This window comes from Dendrobium catenatum, unplaced genomic scaffold (assembly GCF_001605985.2).
Source record: "Dendrobium catenatum unplaced genomic scaffold, ASM160598v2 fragScaff_scaffold_1344, whole genome shotgun sequence".
Taxonomy (NCBI): Eukaryota; Viridiplantae; Streptophyta; class Magnoliopsida; order Asparagales; family Orchidaceae; genus Dendrobium; species Dendrobium catenatum.
In genome coordinates, this window is record NW_021319806.1 from 576,949 (window position 1) to 596,764 (window position 19,816).

Sequence of the window (19,816 nt, forward strand, 5' to 3'; positions counted from 1 at the left end):
GCTAATTTTGTGATGATGTATCAATTTTATTAAAATCTTAATTTATTTTAAATTAGAAATATAATTGTTGTTACACTTACTTGAAATGATAAATTTATTTCTTACCTATCTTTATAAAATATTTTGAATTAATTAAATAATATTTACAATTTTATAATATGAAGTAATTATTTAAATTTTATTAATATGTATTTAATGCGTGTACAATTATAGTAGTTATTAACAATTAGAAGATTTTGTTCCAGAAATGCGATATCCAGCACGAGTGCGGTTCTCCGTCCCCGCTCGCTATATAAAAGGTGAGCCTTCAGGACTTACGAACCCACTGGAAAGTGCAGTCGGTCTTCGCTCCAGCTTCTTCGGTCTCTCGACTTTGCAGCGAAGTTAACGACTGAGAAAAGATGCAGATATTTGTCAAAACTCTTACGGGGAAAACCATAACTCTCGAGGTTGAGAGCAGCGATACCATCGACAACGTCAAAGCCAAGATCCAGGTACGTTCCAATTTTTATTCTACTGGGCCCTCGATCTAGGGTTTGACAAACATGTTAGTATCGTAACGAATGAATTTATTTGTATCCCTTCTTGATCTGGAAGTACTTTTCGCCTTCTTTTATGCAGCCTAAGTGGTTGGGGCCTGTTTTCTGATCATGGTTGCACCTTTTCCTTTTTTACGTCGCATGTTTGAAATCGATTTCCTTACCTTTCTGGTTTTGGCAGGCTTTGCCTTTGCCATCTTCCGAATTTTTGGTTGGACTGTCATTAATAGTTTAATTGGGGATATAAATCCAATAGGGTTGCATAACTTGCACTTGGTTGATCGTTTGAAAGATTTCACTCCTTTTGCATTACAATAGAGTTTTAATTTATTTGTTGACATTCAAATGAACATAATTGAGGATTGGAGATTTACGATATATGAGCGGGCGGTTGTATGGAAATCACACGAGGGCTTCTTTTCGCCTTTATTTTTTTGGTCCTTATGGAGGTAGTATCTCGTCTGATATATGCCGTTCTTCAATGGAACCAAGTATTTCCTGTATACCCCATCTGAATACCGGTATTATGTAATGATCCTTCACCTGCAACAGCTGTAATTTGGGAATATTTCACTGGTAGATTGAAAAGGGGAAAATATTGTATGCTTTTCCATTGCAATAAGCTTTTCTATTTCTGAATATATTTGACCTACTTCATATCTCTCTAATAGATGAGGGTATATGTTTTAGAGTTAAGTCTATGTGGTCAAATGTAGAATTTTCCTAGTAATATAGAGTTCTATGCCATAAGAAAATATTATAGAGTTAAAGGAAAATTTTATATATTTGTTGCATCATGGAATATTCACGGCGATAGAGAAATATTAAGTTTTAACATCTTAGATTTGTATGAAGATCCAACACACAATCAGATAAAAGAGAAAGTTGAGTGTTCATAAGAGACTCTAGAGTTTTTACATGGAAACCCCTAAAAAGGGGAAAAACCATGGGGTCTGACCCAGTTTGAATGAATCCACTAGTGTTTGTAGTCGATTACAAATGAGGTCCTTCCTTGGGGGGAAGACCTTGACTTAATGTAGCAAATATACATCACATAGAGTGCATTACATGGTGGGAATTAAAAGAATTAGTATTGACATATTTGTTTAGTCGGTAGGATCATAGTTGGCGGGCGAAGAAGGTTGGAAAGATGGTAGTCGAGTGACGATGGTCAAAATGACCATAGATGGTGGGCGACGGAGGTCAGAAAGACCGTTGTTTGTTAACGGAGGTCAATAGGTTCGTAGTATGGGCGACGAAGCTCAGAAGGAGCGTAATCTGGCGACGGAGGTCGGAAGGACCGCAGTCGGTCGGCGGCCAACAGTGGTCAAAAAGACCGTTGTTTGGTGACGGAGATCGGAAGGACCATAATCTGGTGATGGAGGTTAGAAGGACAGTAGTTGGCAGACGACAGTGGTTAGAAAGACCGTTGTCCGGTGAGGAAGGTTGGAAAGTCGTAATCTGGCAACGAAGGTCAGAAGGACCATAGTCAGCATGAGATAATGGTCAGAAAGGTTATTATCTGGCGACGGAGGTTGGAAGGACCGTAGTCAGTAGGCGAAAGTGGTTAGAAAAATCGTTGTTTGGCGTCAGTTGTTGGGGGGAAGTCCGATGATAATCGATGGCAGGGAATAAGTTCGACGACCGTCGGTGGCTGGGCAAAAGTCTGGTGTCAGTCTATTGCCAGGCTGAAGTCCGGCGACGGTCGGTGGACGAAAAGGAGTTTGGTGGCAAAAGAACTCTCTCTATTTCTTCCTTATTTGCTTTTCTTCCCCTGCTTCCTCCCCCTTTCCATGAGCAATGAGGGGTCTATTTGTAGTTTTCTGATAGTGGCATATCCAGTCAATATGGAGGAGATCAAGGACATGTTGGGATTAGTTTGAATGGACGGCCAATATTGATCCCCTTGATCGTGGACTGTTTACTGGGCATTTAAATGTCTTAATGATATTAGAATTCAACGATCATGGGCTTGTTGGATTCGTCTTGTCGAGCCGCTCGATTCGACTATAAGCATGTCACATTTGGAAATCATTTGACCATCCAATTTGTGGTTTGAACTTTCCAAAAATGCTTCCAGTCTTTGATTTGGACCCATTTGGGCTCGAATTGAGTCGAATTTGGTGTCGTTGGGTTTGTCTTTTTGAGCAGTTCAGTTAGACTATAAGTTTGTTGAAATCGTAGCTCATATGGTCCCATATTTAATTTTGGAAGCTTCCAACTTGATTTTGCCTCAAGATTTGTGCCTGATCAAGATAATTTTTTGATGATATATCAATATTAATATTAGGCTAGATATGCTATATGGATGATGTGAAGTAAAAAAGTCTTTGATAAAAAAGTTGAACATGATGGATATGAGAACGTTATGATTTATTGTAGTTTGATCATGTTCGATGAGGGTTATGATGTACCAATAAGATATGTAGATAACATTAATATGGATTATTAAGAATGAAGATTGGCGGATTTGTGATAGCATGATTAAAAGTCTTGTATATATTGCAATCAATAAATTTTGTATCTCAAGTACACTCAAAATGAATGAATGTCTGAATGGAGAATGAGGATTCATGTGCCAACTCCAGATAGTTGGGATAAAGTTACTACTGATGATATGACTTTAATATCATTGAGGTTTGCAAATTTGGACCCTATGTCCTCAAAATGTTGTGTCTATTGGCTGGTAATAGCAAGGAGGAGGAAATGAATAAAATGACATAGATGAGATAGACAACGAAAAATAGAAGAAGAGGAAAAGGATAAAAAAATTGAGGCAATTTTTTTTTTATGTTTTTTTTCCCATACTTCAAACCCATCATAATACAAGTCTATATATAGTTGTTTGGAAATTTCTAGTTCAAGCATTAACAAATGACTTTTCATTTCTTAAAGTTTAGACTTTCAGACTTTAACCTCTAAATCTTTCCAATGTATCTTCAAACATCTAGAATAGGTTTATTTTCCAACACCCCTCCCCTTGAAATTTGTTCCTCCATTTACCATAACTCCAAGCATCTTCCTCTGGCATTGAAAAACTTCAACTTTAAGTGCTTTTTTAAACACATCAAGAACTTAATCATTTGTTGTACAGTGAAAAAGAGTTTCAATGTGCTTGGATCCTTCATGTAGAGGGTTTTTGGCTAAAGAAATTGTTGACTTCTTATCAACATAAATCTTTGTTGAAAGTTATTATTGTAGCTTAAGATACTAAAGTAATCTTTTTTATCCTTATAACATGGAAAACATAAGAAGTTGCAGTTATATATACTGCTTCACATGTTGATTCAACAACAGTAGATTGCTTCTTGGGAGACCATGCAAAAGCTGCATTAACTAGATAAAATACAAACTCAATAGTGCTCTTGCAATCATTGCTGCTTCCATATATTCACCATCACTGAATCCAACAAGATCCATCTTTTTTGTTGATGAATAAAGGAGACCATAAATGAGAATCATTGTGTGGCCACTTTCAAATGAGAATTCTTAAGGTTTTCATGTACTTGATGACCAATCTAACTACAAATATAATCTTAGGTTGGATGCATGTTTAAATTTTTTCATACATCCACCAAACTTTTGTAATAAGTTGGATTCACTAGTTTACCTTCTTTTGTCATTCCAATGCCATAGTCTATCAGGGTATCAACAAACTTACAATCTTCATTTTTTTAAATCTAAACCCCCTTTTTAAAATCTCATCAATCGGCCTAAGTTGAGAATTCCCAATGACTATAAAAGATTTTGATGAATCCTTCATATTTGGAGTTGTTTATTTAGTTTCCAAATGTGAAGTCAATGAGGCATGCCAATATACCCTTTGGACAAATTTTAATGGAGAGAATTTTGGTGTATTTTCTTGTATTTTTTCATCTGTATCTGCAACACTTCATTATTAGTTATTTAAACCCCCTTTTTTCATCTCTTGTATTTTTTCATCTCTTTATACAACACTTCATTGATTTAATGAAAAAAATTAGCTTAGATCTCTTGCAAAAAACTTGTGTTCATAAGGAGTTTATGTTACCGTCTTTTAGGTTGATTTGTGAATCCTAACATATCTCTCTAAACTTGTTCTCCAACAGCCTCACTATATTCCTAAAGCCTTACAACATTTCAAATTTCGTAAAAATTGAGTCATACCTCTCCAACCTCTAATCCCATGTTTCCCACTGCTTTTATTAATCTATAGAAAAATTCATAACTTTCTATCCACATCAATAGTGTCCTAAAATCACATTCGTGATTTATCTAACATCCCAACCCTCTGATCAGGTGTAGAAAGTATTTTTTTTATGCATCGCATAAAGTAATTTAAGTTTTTGGAAGGGGCACAAATCAAACTTTTATTATAAAAAATATCAAATAACAGGAGTTTGATGGTATTTATCTATTATATACAAAGACAAATTCGTGAGTCTTTTAAATTCAATCTCGTGACTGGATGTCCTCATCCATTTCCCCCCAAAAGTACACAACCATCTACTGCATGAGGCATCAGTTGGAAATTTATGCATAATTCCTAAGCTTGTCAAAAATTTTTTAAGCATTCCACTAACCTTAACCCATCCTAACAACCTTTAAAGCTTATTATCTATTAATCGCTTGAATTCTTTAATTATGAATGAAATTGTCTATTAAGTTAGATCTTCTTTATATCGACACACAAATAAAGCATCATTGAATTAGTTGTCAAGCACAAGGAATGCTCCTAAGGGCACATCATGAAACCTTTGCGAACAAAATACTCATTAATTATTGAATTTCAAGTTATCGGTGCTAGAGCCTATAAATAGGCCTTTATGGCTTGTAAACCTTCTCTTGTCCTTCAACAATGCCCTAGCGGTTTCAGCATTGACCTCTTCCTTATTATTCTCATTTAGAAATATTGATTTCATGTCCATTTAAAATATCTTCCGTCTCTTTCATCCCAAGTCACGTGTGCAAATACTTATTTAAAGTTGATGTTGTGTTCTTTCACCACCAGCCTCACTTTGTTCTTACCCACCAGTTCTTTTTTTTCATATCATTTGGTCATAACTCTACTTCTTTTGGAAGTGAAGTGAGCACCTATGTATTATTTTTTTCCATAGCATGCATTTCCTCCTTTATTGCCTTTCTGGTCTCTATTCCTTTTGAGGCTTCTTCTTATATCTGTGGATGATAACCTGCAAAAAGATGCAATTGATAAACTTTTAATCTATATCAATTTTCTGGCAAGAGTTATGTATGACTTGAATGTTTCTCGTCTTCCTTGCAACCATCTTTTTCTTCTTGAAAGCTTAATTGCTTCAAAATTAAGATTCCCATGGTAAATATGCCAAACGGTGGAGTTGTCCACAACAATAACTTAAAGCTTTGCAAAACATCTTGCTCCTGGCCATTTTTTCAGGGGTGATTAGGTTATTATTTTTACCATAGAATGTAATTGACACTAGAAAGGTATACTTATTATTATTATTATTTTTATGATTGGTTTTCTAGCCGACCCCACGTAGTGGTACAAAAACTTGATGTTGTTGTTGTTGTATTATTATTATTTTGATTGGTTTATGAGTATTATTGCTGACAATGATTTTGCCAAATGGCCTCGCCTCAAGCTTTTCAAAATAGAAATAAAAATAAAAGAAAAAGTGAAAGAAAAAAGAAGCATATATGATTGGATGCTCTTGTGTCCAAGAACCAAGTAATGGCTTGACATGTATCTAATTTATTTTATGTTTTTACCAAGACCGAACCATCATTTTAGTTTTCCTCATCAACTATTATTGTTTTATATTAATAACATTCATTTGTATAATGACCAAATATCTTGAAAATTCAACATTGAATCAGATTTATCATATCTTCATCCAGTTTTGTATCCATTATGCCCCTGACCATCACTGCATTTACAACCACGTTCTCTTTCACAATCATGGCCTCTAGGACTGCTTACATCTCCATAACCTCGAACGGAAAAATGTGTTGTACCACCTCTTCCGCTTTGAGCAGATAATATCCCTCTTTGAAAACTACCTTTAGATGGGACTCGTTCTTATTTGTGCAAGGTGTTTGTTGAGTTTGCTCCAATATCTTTTCTTCTCATATTTACACTAGTCTTTGTTATAAGCTTGCAAAGATCCCATGAACTCTTTAGTCAACAAAATCTCCAATTATTTTGAATTCTTCAATTGCCATGACTGCAGCATAATACTTCAAATGTAGATACCTCAGAACATTCTCTGTGACACACACATATTTTATCTTCTTCTCAATTTCTTCTCATTTGGTGAACAGTAGAAAGAACTTTTTAAATGTATTCAGAGATTGTCGCAGAAATCTCTTCATTGCTTCAAATTGAGCTGTAGGGCTTGCAATCAAATCATCTTTATTCCGTCTGCTCCATCCAATGCTTTCAGAAGAGCCTCCCTTTCTTTGATATTTTTGTTGGAGCAATTAACTCAAATGTAGCTTTAAAAATTTCTTGATAAATTATGAACAAGTTCTTTTTCTCTGCTTTCTTCAATTCTTTGAGCTCTTGCTCCTCTTTATCATGGCTATTTCTATAGATTCTTGTTCATCATAACCAGTTTCCATAACCTTCTTAACATCTAGAGAGTCCAATGGTGCTTCCATATGAATATACCGAATCTCATAGTTGCCTTTAGTCAATTTGGAAACGTGTAATTGAAAGGTGTTGGTTGGTGCCATTATTTATGTAGATGAAATTGATTGTATTGGATCTGCTTGAAAGGAATTTGGAACGGATAATAGTGATTTATTTGTTATATACGCCTGGTGCAGAAGGAATTCTTTTGGCAACAACTACTTAACAAAGATTCCATTTTCTCAAGTGCAAGATGAGATAGTTTCTGCATGCAGAGAAAGGTATCCAATGCAAGAAATATTCAATGATTTGACCTTACAAGGAAATTTGCATTCGTGGAAATGTCAATGCGGAAATAGTGATAAAGGGATCGTAGGTTGGTCAGCTCTGATTACTAAATTTTGTTTGTTGATAATAGTGGGGAGAAAGGGACGAATAAAATTAACAGAGAGGAGGTAAAAAATGGTTTTCTTCTTACTTCAAGCCCATCATACCTTATGTTTATATATAGCTGTTTGGGAAGTTCTAGGACAAGCATTCACTTATGACCTTTCTTTTTTCAAAATTCAGTTACTACTTCCAAAAAGAAAACTTCTACCTCTAGATCTTTCTAATGAGGTGTTCTTGAAACTTCTGGAACGAGTTTATTTTCCAACAGTATCATGAGCTTTTTTTTTCATTCTGACTATTGAAATTCTGTAAATTGTTGTATAATATGTGCGCTTGTTGATTTAGAAAATGATATTATTTCAAAAATGGATTCTTTCGTCCTTTTGTTTTAGCTGATTAACGGTTTTGTTCTTGTAATATTTATTTTTATGGACGTAGACGAAAGTGTTAATCTATAAATGATGGAACTTTTATTTGGAGGTTGTTTTTGGATGTGTTTGAACAGTTTACGCAGAAGACCTTGTTTATGATCATAAAGAATAATTGATATTAAGGGATGAAATTAATGTGCCATGAGATGGATGCATATTCTTATTTCTGCCAAACCACGTGTTAGTATGAAAAAAAAAAATGCTTCTTTGCTTTTCAAAAGAGGAAAGAGGATTGCACTTTCTTGAACCGGCAAATGCAAGGGTAAAGTGTGCTACTGGATTTGAGATATTTGATAGGAATCTTACCTCTATACAACAAATTAAATGGACAACAATAACGAAGAAAAAATGCAGCAGAAATTAGCGAGAAAGAATGAGATTATAGGCTAATTTTATTGATATCAGCACAACAAATCAAGATACAAGTTAATCTATTATTCGAGAGTTAGATCGATTCTCCATAAATCCTAGGCGCTGCTAGGAATAACTCTAAAAAAAGTTATTCCCAAAACACAAAATCACATAATGAAAATAAAACAACTTAATTAATCCTAATTAAACCTTCCTAATTCCCTTTCAAATTTGAATTCTAATCAATTATGTTTCCCTAAATGAACCTTCCTGATTCCCCCCTCCTAAATCTGAATTTTTGCACGAGAGACCCATAATATCAAATTCTACATATACATGTTTTCTCCTATTATAAACATCAGCATCAAGGGCATATAGTTCAAATTAATGAATTGGGTGGACAATCATGCTTTGAGCCTTTGGCTTTGCTTGGAAGAGCTTTTTCGATTGCTTGCCTGATAAAAAGAGTAATTAGTGAAAAATAATGTTTGATTGGAAGATAGGTCTTTCATCATTCTTTTAAATTTTTTCCTTAAAAAGCTGTTTTTGAAAAAAATATTTTTGAAACTATGATTGAGAACTGAGCTTTTAAAAGCCAAAATAGCAAAAGTTTAAGCTACCATAAACAAAGCTTATTCTGGAGTTTTTCCAATGTTTTTTTTTTTCTTCGTTAAAATATTTTTTAATAGTTTACTGCATTTAAGTTTCTTTGCCTTTTGTGTGATAGAACATTACCCTCAAAATTAAGGGAAAATTCTATAAGATGGTGATGATACCTATGATGCTTTATGGCGTAGAATGTTGGTCATTAAAATAGAAGCTTAAAATTAAGTGTTGCTGAGATGAGGATGCTCAGGTGGATGAGTGGCTTTTCTCTTAGGGACAGAATGTGAAATGAGTATGTACATGAAAATGTTGGAGTAGCTCAAGTGGCAGATAAGATTAGAGAGTCATCTTAGGTGATTTGGTCACATAAAATGTCGGCCATCGAATGACTCAGTTAGGAGAGTAGATGTATTTGATTTGACCTATGTTAAGAAAGATAAAGGTAGACCTAAAAAGGACTTGATTAGAAAGTATTAGAAATGATTTTTTTTATTAGATTTAAATGAATATTTGACTCTTAACATGACAAAATGGAGAAAAAGGATTCATACAGCCACCCCATGCAGTGGAATAAAGACTTGATGTTGTTTCTGCAACATAGCGTCTGTCAAAGAATCATTTTTGCATTGAGTGCATAAAAATTTAAGCAATGTAGCTGTTGTAGCATTGTATAGTAGTTTGCATTTTTGGTGATATTATCAAAGCTCTTCGAAATACCAATTGTCATCAATTTGTATGAGTTTCCTGTTAAGAAAGCATGATCCCATCTCTTAAAGTCAATTTCATTTTCAAGATAAGATACTATGGTTGGATTCTTAACACATATTTTATCGAAGTATATAAAGAACTCAACTCTTCTATAAGTCTTGGAAGTCAAATGACACTCTTCGTAATAATTTTTGGTTTTGAATTTTATCATTGCAATATGATGAGGCAAGCTCTATGATAGGAAATACTTGATTTCGCTTCTACAGCAAAACTCAATGCAAAATTGCTGTTCGCAGCAGGAAAAAACAACAAAAACAATAGAAAACAGGAAAATCTGAGAGAAAAATGGAGAAACAACTTGTATTTTACTAGTAGATGCAAGGAAAATAGCAAAGATACAAGGATCCTCTATTCGAGAGGAGGATCGCACTCTCCCAATCTCTAGAATTCGTTCTAGAGCCCAAACCTCCAAGAAAACCCTAATTGCAATCAATCAAAACATAAAAATCCCTAATCTCCCTCATCCTTCTTAATACAATAAATTTCCTAATTGGTTTTCCCTCCCCTTCCTCTTTGAATTTTCAAATGATGCTAGCAAGTGGGGCCCACTTGTGGGCTGGCCAATGTAGAGGAGGCAGAATACCTCCGCCTCCTATAAATTTGCTGAACCGGCTGGGCCGGTTCAGCTCTTGTCCGCATAACAATACCGCCCTCCCAAAGAATCACCTTGTCCTCAAGGTGAAAATCAGGAAATTGATGTTTCATCCTCTCGTATGGCTCCCACGTGGCATCGTAGTCTGGAAGGTTCTTCCACTGGATCAACACTTTCTTAGTTCCCTCTTCTTTCTGGCGAACCCCCATCAGTTCTAAGGGTTCCAAACCCACCTCAAAATCCTCCGTCAGTGTCGCCGGTAGCTCGGGGTTGGCTTTATAATCGCTAATGGCCTTCCTCACTGTGATACATGAAAGACTGGATGGATGGTCGCCGTTGGTGGTAGCTTTAGTCGATATGCAACTGCTCCTATCTTCTCCAACACTTCATAAGGCCCAAAGTACCGTGGAGCCAGCTTTTCATTCCTCTTGTTGCCGACTGTCTTCTGTCTATACGGTCGGAGCTTCAAATACACTTTCTCCCCCACTACGAACTGGATGTCCCTCCTATGTCCGTCCGCTTGCCGCTTCATAATCTGTTGAGCCCTCAGTAAATGTCTCTTCAATTCTTCCAGTACTTTATCCCTCTCCTCCAAGTACTCCTCTACTGAAGAGACGGGAGTACTACTACTCCCAAAATGCACCAAGTGAGGAGGGTCCCTTCCGTACAGCACTTTGAATGGAGTCATCTGTGCAGCCGAGTGAAAAGAGGTGTTGTACTAGTATTCCGCCCATGATAGCCACTTAGCCTACAACTTGGGCATCTCCGTCACAAAGCATCTCAACTAGGTCTCCAAGCTCCTATTGACTACCTCCGTTTGGCCATCTGTCTGTGGGTGGTAGGCGGTGCTCTTTTTTAGAACTGTTCCCTGCAACTTGAACAATTCCCTCCAAAAATGACTAAGGAACACCTTATCTCTGTCTGACACGATTGCCTCTGGTATCCCATGCAATCTGACCACCTCCCTGATGAATGCTGAAGCTACTGTCACTGCGGTGTATGGATGTCGGAGGGGAATGAAATGAGCGTACTTGCTCAATCTATCTACCACCACCAAGATCACTGTGAAGCCTTCTGAACGGGGCAGCCCATCTATGAAGTCCATGGATATCTCCTCCCATACCTGTCCTGGTAATGCCAACGGCTGTAGTAGTCCCCCTGGCGACATTGCCAGATATTTATTCCTCTGACAGATTTCGCACCTTGCCACCATCTCCTCTACATCTCTATGCATCCCCTTCCAGTAAAGCTCGGCCGCCAGTCTCTTGTAGGTCTTTTGCACTCCTGAGTGGCCCCCAACTGCGCTCCCATGAAATTCTTGGAGTAATTTTGGGATGTGGATCGAGGATCGGGGCATCACAAATCTCCCTTGATACAGCAGTCTGTCTCCCTCCAATGAGTACCCTGGGTGACTACCCTTTTTTTTTAGTAATTCTGACCTGATCCTTCCCAAATCTTCATCTCTAGAACTTTCTTCTTTGATGGCCTCCCAGTCAAGCATCAAAGGAACGGATAGGGCCACTGCTTGCAGCTCTCCCATACATCTGGACAGGGCATCTGCCGCCTTGTTCTCCACTCCTGGCCTATACTGGATCTCAAAATCATACCCTAACAACTTGGACAAACACCTTTGATGCTCCTTTGTCACCATCCTCTGCTCCAACAGGTATTTCAGGCTCCGCTGATCTGTCCTGACAATGAAATATCTCCCCAGCAGGTAGGGCCGCCACTTCTGGATGGCCAACACGATGGCCATTAACTCCCTCTCATAAACTGATTTCAGCCAGGCTTTAGCAGTCAATACCTGGCTGAAATAGGCAATAGGCCTCCAACTCTGCATCAGCACTGCACCAAGTCCGTACCCGGATGCATCAGTCTCCACAATGAAGGTCTGAGTGAAATCTGGCAAAGCTAAGACCGGCACCGTAGTCATTGCCTTCTTCAATTTCTCAAATGTTGATGTAGCTTCCTCCCCCCATAGGAAACTGTCCTTCTTCAACTGCTCAGTAAGCGGCTATGCTATGGAACTATACCCCTTTACAAACCTTCTGTAGTAACCTGTCAGTCATAGGAATCCCCTCAGCTCCTTCAGGTTTTTAGGTATTGGCCACCTTAGCATTGTTTCAATTTTGGACTGATCTGCTGCCACCCCTTCTTTTGAAACCACATGTTCCAAGTACTCTACACGAGTTTGTGCAAAGCAACATTTCTTTAAATTAGCCCTCAACAGCTCAACTGGTGCTCCTGCAGTACCTCTAACACTTTTTTTTAAGTGCTCCCAGTGCTCCTCCTCCGTCATACTGTAGATCAGAATATCATCAAAGAACACTAACACAAACCGTCTGAGATAAGGTTTGAAAACCCTATTCATCAGGGCCTGGAAAGTCGCTGGAGCGTTGGTGAGACCAAAAGGCATCACCAAGAACTCATAATGGCCGTCATGAGTTCTGAAAGCCGTCTTGGGTACATCCTCCCTCTTCATCTGGATCTGATGGTAGCCTGACTTCAAGTCTATCTTGCTAACAATCACCGTCCAGCTCAATTCATCTAAGAGCTCGTTGATGACGGGTATAGGAAACTTGTCCGGGACAGTCTCCTTGTTGAGTGCTCTGTAGTCCACATAAAATCGCCAGCTGCCATCCTTCTTCTTTACCAATAGGACGGGACTAGAGAATGAGCTGATACTGGGTCTGATGATTTCTGCCTCTAACATTTCTCTAATCAACCGTTCAATCTCATCCTTCTGGAACTGAGGGTAGCGATACGGCCGTACGCTGATGGGTGATACCCCCTCCTTCAAAACAATGGCATGCTCCCTCTCTCGCTGCGGCGGTAACCCCTGAGGTGGCTGAAAAACCTCTTGAAACTGCTGTATCAAAGGCTGAATGGAGAGAGGGATGTCCCCTCCTCCCTCTAATCTCGCTCTCTCCAAGCTGTGCAGCTTCACCAAATACCCTCCATCTACTGACAGAATGTCCCTCACCATGGTTTTAAGAGAGACTAGGGATTTGGAAAGTCCCGCATCTCCTTTGATTACTACCTTCTTTCCCTCGACCGTCAGCTCCATCGTGAGTTCTCCCCAATTCACCTTGGTGTCCCCCAAAGTTTGTAGCCATTTCATGCCCAAGATGACATCTGTACTCCCAAGCTCCAACAGAAGGAAATCTTCCCTCACTTGTATTCCCTGGATCATCAGTCGCACTCCTCTGCAAATCCCCTGACCTCTCTCCATCTTCCCTGTGCCCATCATCACTCCATAACAGCCAGTGTCCACAAGTCTCATTCCTAGTTGATCAACGATCTGTGTGGAAATGAAGTTGTGAGTCGCCCCACTATCAATCAGCACCACCACCTATCTGTCCTTTATCTCTCCCCTCACCTTCATGGTGTGATTTGTAGTGAATCCCACCACTGAGTTCAGGGAAACCTCTGCCAGATCCAAGTGTAGCTTCTCCTCCATCTCCTCCTCTGTCTCTAGCTCACCTCCCTCCTCAGTTTCCTCGTCATCGCAGACGGTGAGAACCTGAAGAGTTCGGTCCTTGCACCGATGCCCTGGTGTGTACTTCTCATCGCAGCGGAAACACAACCCCTTAGCCCTCTTCTCCTACATCTCTTTCTCTGCCAGTCGTTTGAAATTTCCGCCACTTCCACCTCCCCCTGTCTTCTCCCTGACGGCCTCTCGACTCCCTCCTATTGGAGGACCTTTTGGTGCTAAGTGGGTGGTCGTCATCCTGTAAGTCCCACCTGTGCTGCTACTCCGAGCTCCCCTCTCCAGATTCTTCTGATTCTCCACCAACTGAGCCAACTTCATGGCCTCCCCCAAATCACGAGGCATCATAACCTTCACTGCCGCTCGGTTTTCCCTCTCCCAAGTGTTAGGTCCTCCCCACGTTTCCCCTTCTTCCGTTGTCCTGCCATAGCCCATACCCCTTTCGAAATCCTCCCTTCTTTCTTCAAAATCAGCCCCTCGACGCTGAAATTCCTCTCTGTTTCCGCCAAAATCAGCACCACGGCGGCCATAGTACCCTTCTTGGCGCTCCCCATAACCCCCTCCTCTCTCTTCCCTCTGGACAGGCTCCAGATGGGGTCTTCTTCCTTCACCTTCCATGATCTCAACCTCATCCTCCTCCATACGAATTTCAGAATTCGTACTTCTTCCTCCTCCCCTTTTTGCCACGGAAGCCGCCGTTTGATTTTGCATTTCTAACACTTTTTTCATCATCTCCCGGATATCGGCAACTTGCCCTTCCATGGATGAAATCCTTTCTTCCACCGTCGTTTTGATCTGATTCATCTCTCCTTCAATTCTTTCCTCCAAGGCATCCACCTTCTTTGCCGCCATTATAATCCGAACTTTGTAGAATCACAAAATCTGGAATTTCGACAACAAAAACAACAACTTTCACCTTTTCCGGCCAAAAAAACAGCCGCTGAAATTTGCCCAAAACAGCCCACAAACAGTCCCAAGACTTGCTCTGATACCAATTTGATAGGAAATACTTCAAGTATTTCCTATTCGCTTCTACAGCAAAACTCAATGCAAAACTGCTGTTCGCAGCAGGAAAAAACAGCAAAAACAGTAGAAAACAGGAAAATCTGAGAGAAAAATGGAGAAACAACTTGTATTTTACTAGTAGATGCAAGGAAAATAGCAAAGATACAAGGATCCTCTATTCGAGAGGAGGATCGCACTCTCCCAATCTCTAGAATTCGTTCTAGAGCCCAAACCTCCAAGAAAACCCTATTGCAATCAATCAAAACATAAAAATTCCTAATCTCCCTCATCCTTCTTTATACAATAAATTTCCTAATTGGTTTTCCCTCCTAAAGCCTAGCCGCCCCTTCCTCTTTGAATTTTCAAATGATGCTAGCAAGTGGGGCCCACTTGTGGAATGGCCAATGTAGAGGAGGCGGAATACCTCCGCCTCCTATAAGTTTGTTGAACCGGCTGGGCCGGTTCAGCTCTTGTCCGCATAACACTATATTGCATGCCTATGGAAAAAAGGTTGATTATCAAAATAGAAATATAGATGTTTGAAATAGCCATCATTGCCTTCTTTCGTGTCCCTACATTTTTCTATGTAACATAACCAAATAAGATATTAGCTTCTGAAAAGATGTTTTAGAGGTCCTTTTCACATAGGTGATAGCTTACTCTCGACACCGCCAAATTTTCTCGTAGATAAATCATTGTTGTAGTCTCCCTTCACATGTGATATGATTGCCTTTGGCTTAATGTTAGGAGCAGAGGCTACGAGGTTATATTTGATCATATGTCCAAGAAGCTACAGTTGAGCTTATCAATGATCTTTAGATTTTACATCCAATAGAAAAATGTGTTCATATAAGACTCATTATCTTGAACCAACTTGAATTTATAATTTTTTTCCACCTGATTCTTTTCTCCTTAAATTAAAAGTTCATTTTCATGGTGCATACATGCATGCAACTTCTACTTTAATCCTCTTTGCTCTCAAATAATTGTGCGACACTTAATTCAGCTAGGGACAAACTATAACATAATGCTAGTAAACGAACAACCATTGAATTCAATGTACTTTTTGGCATCGACTTTTGTAGGGTGGGATCCATACCTTTAATTTTTTGCTTTTAGCCCCAAGGTACATGAAGAATCAGAAGACCTTAGTTTTTTGTTAGTTTTAGGTAGATCACCAATTGAGGTTGGCATATCCAATAGATGCTAAGTTTTGAGACATCCATTTAATCACAATCATATCAGCATGTATGTCCATGGTATCACTTATTTCTGCATGCGGAATGTCCACATCATCACTTGGATCAATAGAAGACGTTGAACTTTTTAATCTTGCATTAGCGTCATTTATAGAAGGAATTATAGTTAAATTTTTTTAGTAGTGATCACACATATAACATTAAGATTAATGAGATAAGAAAATTCCAGTCAAGAAAAAATCAATATTATCATCCGTAAATTTCTAAATTATTGGAATTGATGGTATTTCACTAAAGCGGTACATAACCTTTAATTTCAGATTAAATAATTTATTATCAACATATTTACTTTGTATATAAGATCAATGAGATCTCTTAAGGGAAATATTTCTCTGTACCTTCAAACCTTTGCTTTGTTTCTACTGAATATCCAACTAGCTTGCATGTTTTCTTTCCATTCTCCTCTATACAATATAACATGTTGATATTTTGTTTACCTCAATGTATAGTTTCACCAGTCTTCGAACATTGATTAAAATTAATCGAATCATATTCGAACATTGATTGAAAACGATCGAACAATGGTCGAATATGTTTAATTTGCAATCAAACTATATTAGAATACATGATTGCACTTTATTCAGATCGAGCTGAAATATATGCTTAGTTAATTTATTCATAAAGCTATATTTGAATATGCTTTGAATAGAGATCGAACAAAGCAGCCATTGATGCCTTGAAGCATATTTGATTATGATTTGATAAGGTCTTAATGTATACACTCTTTGATATTATATCTAGCTCCATGTTAAATTTTCGTCAAAATAATATAATCTATGCTGTTAAGTCCCATGATTCGACCTCAAACATCATCCAACTCCCTGTTAAGTCCTAAGAAAACTTGAATAACATTTTTTGTTCCACAATCTGCTTGTACATTATTTTATCTTTTGGGCATGTCCATGTGTGAGTTTTGAATAAGTCAATTAGTTGTCAATACTATGTGAGTGTGTTGTAATACTGAGTAACAAATTGCTCTCCTTGGCGGAAGTCATGAATTATTGATTCAACGTGAAACAAATCTAAAGCATTTTTAGAGCTGGAGTAAGTCTCTTTGGTTGCATTCAATATTTCTTTTGCAGTCCCAAACAACAAGAATTTTCACTTATATCATTGTTCATGGAATTGATAAGCCATGACATGTTCATATTATTTTTAATCTTCTACTTTCTTAAACTCGGATCTATAGTCTCTGGTATGGTTGTTGTTCTTGTGAGATACTCATCCTTTCCCTTATCACAAATGAACAACAATATTGATTGTGACCACTGCAAATATCTATGGCCATTTAATTTGTAATGAGAATAGGAGAAGAGTACTGCCACCAAGATTTGAAATTTTTGAATTGCTTCTTGATTTTGGTGTCGTGATGCCAAATGTTTGTGATGACATCATTATGTATTGTGAAGAAGATGATGAGGGAGTAGAACACAATAGGTTGCTTGAAAAAAAAAGGAAGAAGGCCTGGAAGACGCTGCCATGAGAGAGAGGCGGATAGAAGGGATTAGGGTTCAGAGAATTAACTCTGATACCACGAAGAATTTCTTATTTGATTATTTTTCTTGTTCAAAAATGTTGTACATATACATGTATATACTAAAAGAGTGTCTAAAAGGAGATAATTAACTACCTTAATTTTCTCCTAATTTTTTGGAAATAGAATAAAAGGAGATTGATTATTTCCTAAAATTAGGAAACCAAATCATAGGAGAATGATTATATCATGAAATTAGGAAAAAAAATCATAGAAGAAGATTGCAATTGATCTATCTTTTTATTCCTAAATAAAAGTTGAATATAGGAGAAGATCACAATTGATCTCATTTTTTATTCTTGAAAATACTTTCCTAAAATAAATTCCCTAACATTGACTTTCAAATATTCAACAGATGCTATGGAACAATTAGTTTTTAAAATCCTTCACTTTGACATTATTTGTCATAATCTCATCTCTTTTTCTATTTTGATATAGCTTGTTCAAAAACATGATGATACTTGATATTTTTGTATTAATTCTAGAGCCCTTGGTTTACTTACCATTTAAAATAAATTTCTTATTTCAATAGTACATGAATTTTTAGATGAATTGCATAGTGTTTTTTTTTGCCTCTCAGCAAGTTAAGATACATTCTAAAAATATTCCTAAAATTATTCGTGATGATTACTATGAATTTTTGTCTTGTTGCCTTTCATCCTTTTACCTTTTTACAACTTCGCAGTCAAGTTTTGTTACAATGGAAATTAACTTATAGGATGATGCCACATGGGAAACTTTTGCAGCCCTCTCTTCGTCTTTTCACGTATATGTGCATTTCGTATCTTATCTTTAAGAGTAAAGACATTCATCAACCTAAGCATCCTAATTTTTGAAACACTTAACTTAATATTGTGTTTATCTTTTAATGGACAATATTTTACCCTAGGGGTTTCCAAATGGGTCAACGGGTCATGTTTGGGTCTAACTTGAATTGACTCGGCTCCAAGCGGGTTGACCCTAACCCGACTCGATTTTGCAAACAAGTCAAGAATTCCAACTCGGACCTGACCCATGCGGGTTACCGGGTTGACCCGACTTCACTCCCTAACCAGAAACACAGCAAGCGCACATGGTTGCGTCATGCAAGCGAGGTGTGGCGCGGGAGCGGTGCCAGTGGGGTTGCGGGTGCGCAGGGTCAAGCGTAGGCTTGGGTGAACGCGGGATGAGCATTGGTGAGGGTCGTAAGGCAGGCACGACTTTGGGAGGAGGGGGGGTTGAGTCGTGAGTGCGGTAGTGCGCCTGTGCTGGGAATGACAGAGCGCGCGATCGAATTTGCCAACAACCAGTGCAGGGGATGTCAGCGCGTGCGAGTGCGCTTGAGCAATGCGGGACATATGATCTACCATAGAGGTGGAGTTGCGCGGGTGCGAGCCGAAGTTGGGATTTAGGGCAGTCAGATCTATCATGTCAATTTCGGGTTATCGGGCTCAGACTCAAATGGGTTAAAAAATGAAACCCAAACCTGACCCATTTGTTAAACGGGTCGTCCCGAATCCGAATTTTTTGGGTCAGGTTATCGGATCGTGTCAATAATTGACATCTCTATTTTATGCCATAAAGCATTGTAGGTCTCACCACCATCTTATAGAATTTTCCCTTATGTTTGAGGGGTATTTTTCTATCACACGACAAGCTAGATGCATTCATCCACTTCAACCATTCAACTTGAATTCTAATAACAATAAAATATTTTTTATACTAATAATATATAAAAATAAAAAAAAAAGATAAAAAAAAAAATTTTTCTTTGTTTTACTTCTTAAAAAGGGGATCTCTAATGCATCTCCTAAAAATAAAATATGAAAAGTCCTGTTGTATATCTCTTTTGAATACCCACAACAATAATTAGAAAAAGATGAAATGCTCTTTTCAGATTCAACAATAATATGAGTGAAAAAAACATCATTAGGATTCGTGATGGGACTTCTATTGCAACTTGCAAGAGGATTGAATAGTCATATGAGTGCGATAAGGGATTTGTATGACAAAGTGCACTTTCATTCGCATCAAATTTAGTTTGTGAGCTACAAGAGTTAAGGGATGTTGTCATACGAGGAATTGTGATGAGAAATTGTTGAACACAATTTTGTTAGGGAATTGTTTAAGTGATATTTGGTTGGAAGAAAAAGGAATACAAAGTAAAGTAAATGATGTGTAAACCATTTTAATTTATTTTTGAGATAAACTAAATTTGCCTAGTTTTGAGCGATAACTGTTTACATCGCAATCAGGGGAGCTGCGCATGAGTGAAACTTA

At 37.9% G+C, this 19,816-nt stretch overlaps 1 protein-coding gene across 1 annotated transcript in view; it reads left to right on the forward strand.

Annotated features, from left to right (window-relative positions):
- Positions 1 to 295: 295 nt before the first annotated feature.
- LOC110096879 (ubiquitin-NEDD8-like protein RUB1) overlaps positions 296 to 19,816 on the forward strand; it is a 32,787-nt gene continuing 13,266 nt past the window's right edge. Inside the window, exon 1 of the mRNA XM_020823017.2 lies at positions 296 to 494. Coding sequence (XP_020678676.1) covers positions 402 to 494 — 93 coding nt within the window. The 5' untranslated portion in view covers positions 296 to 401. The remainder of the gene's footprint in view (positions 495 to 19,816) is intronic.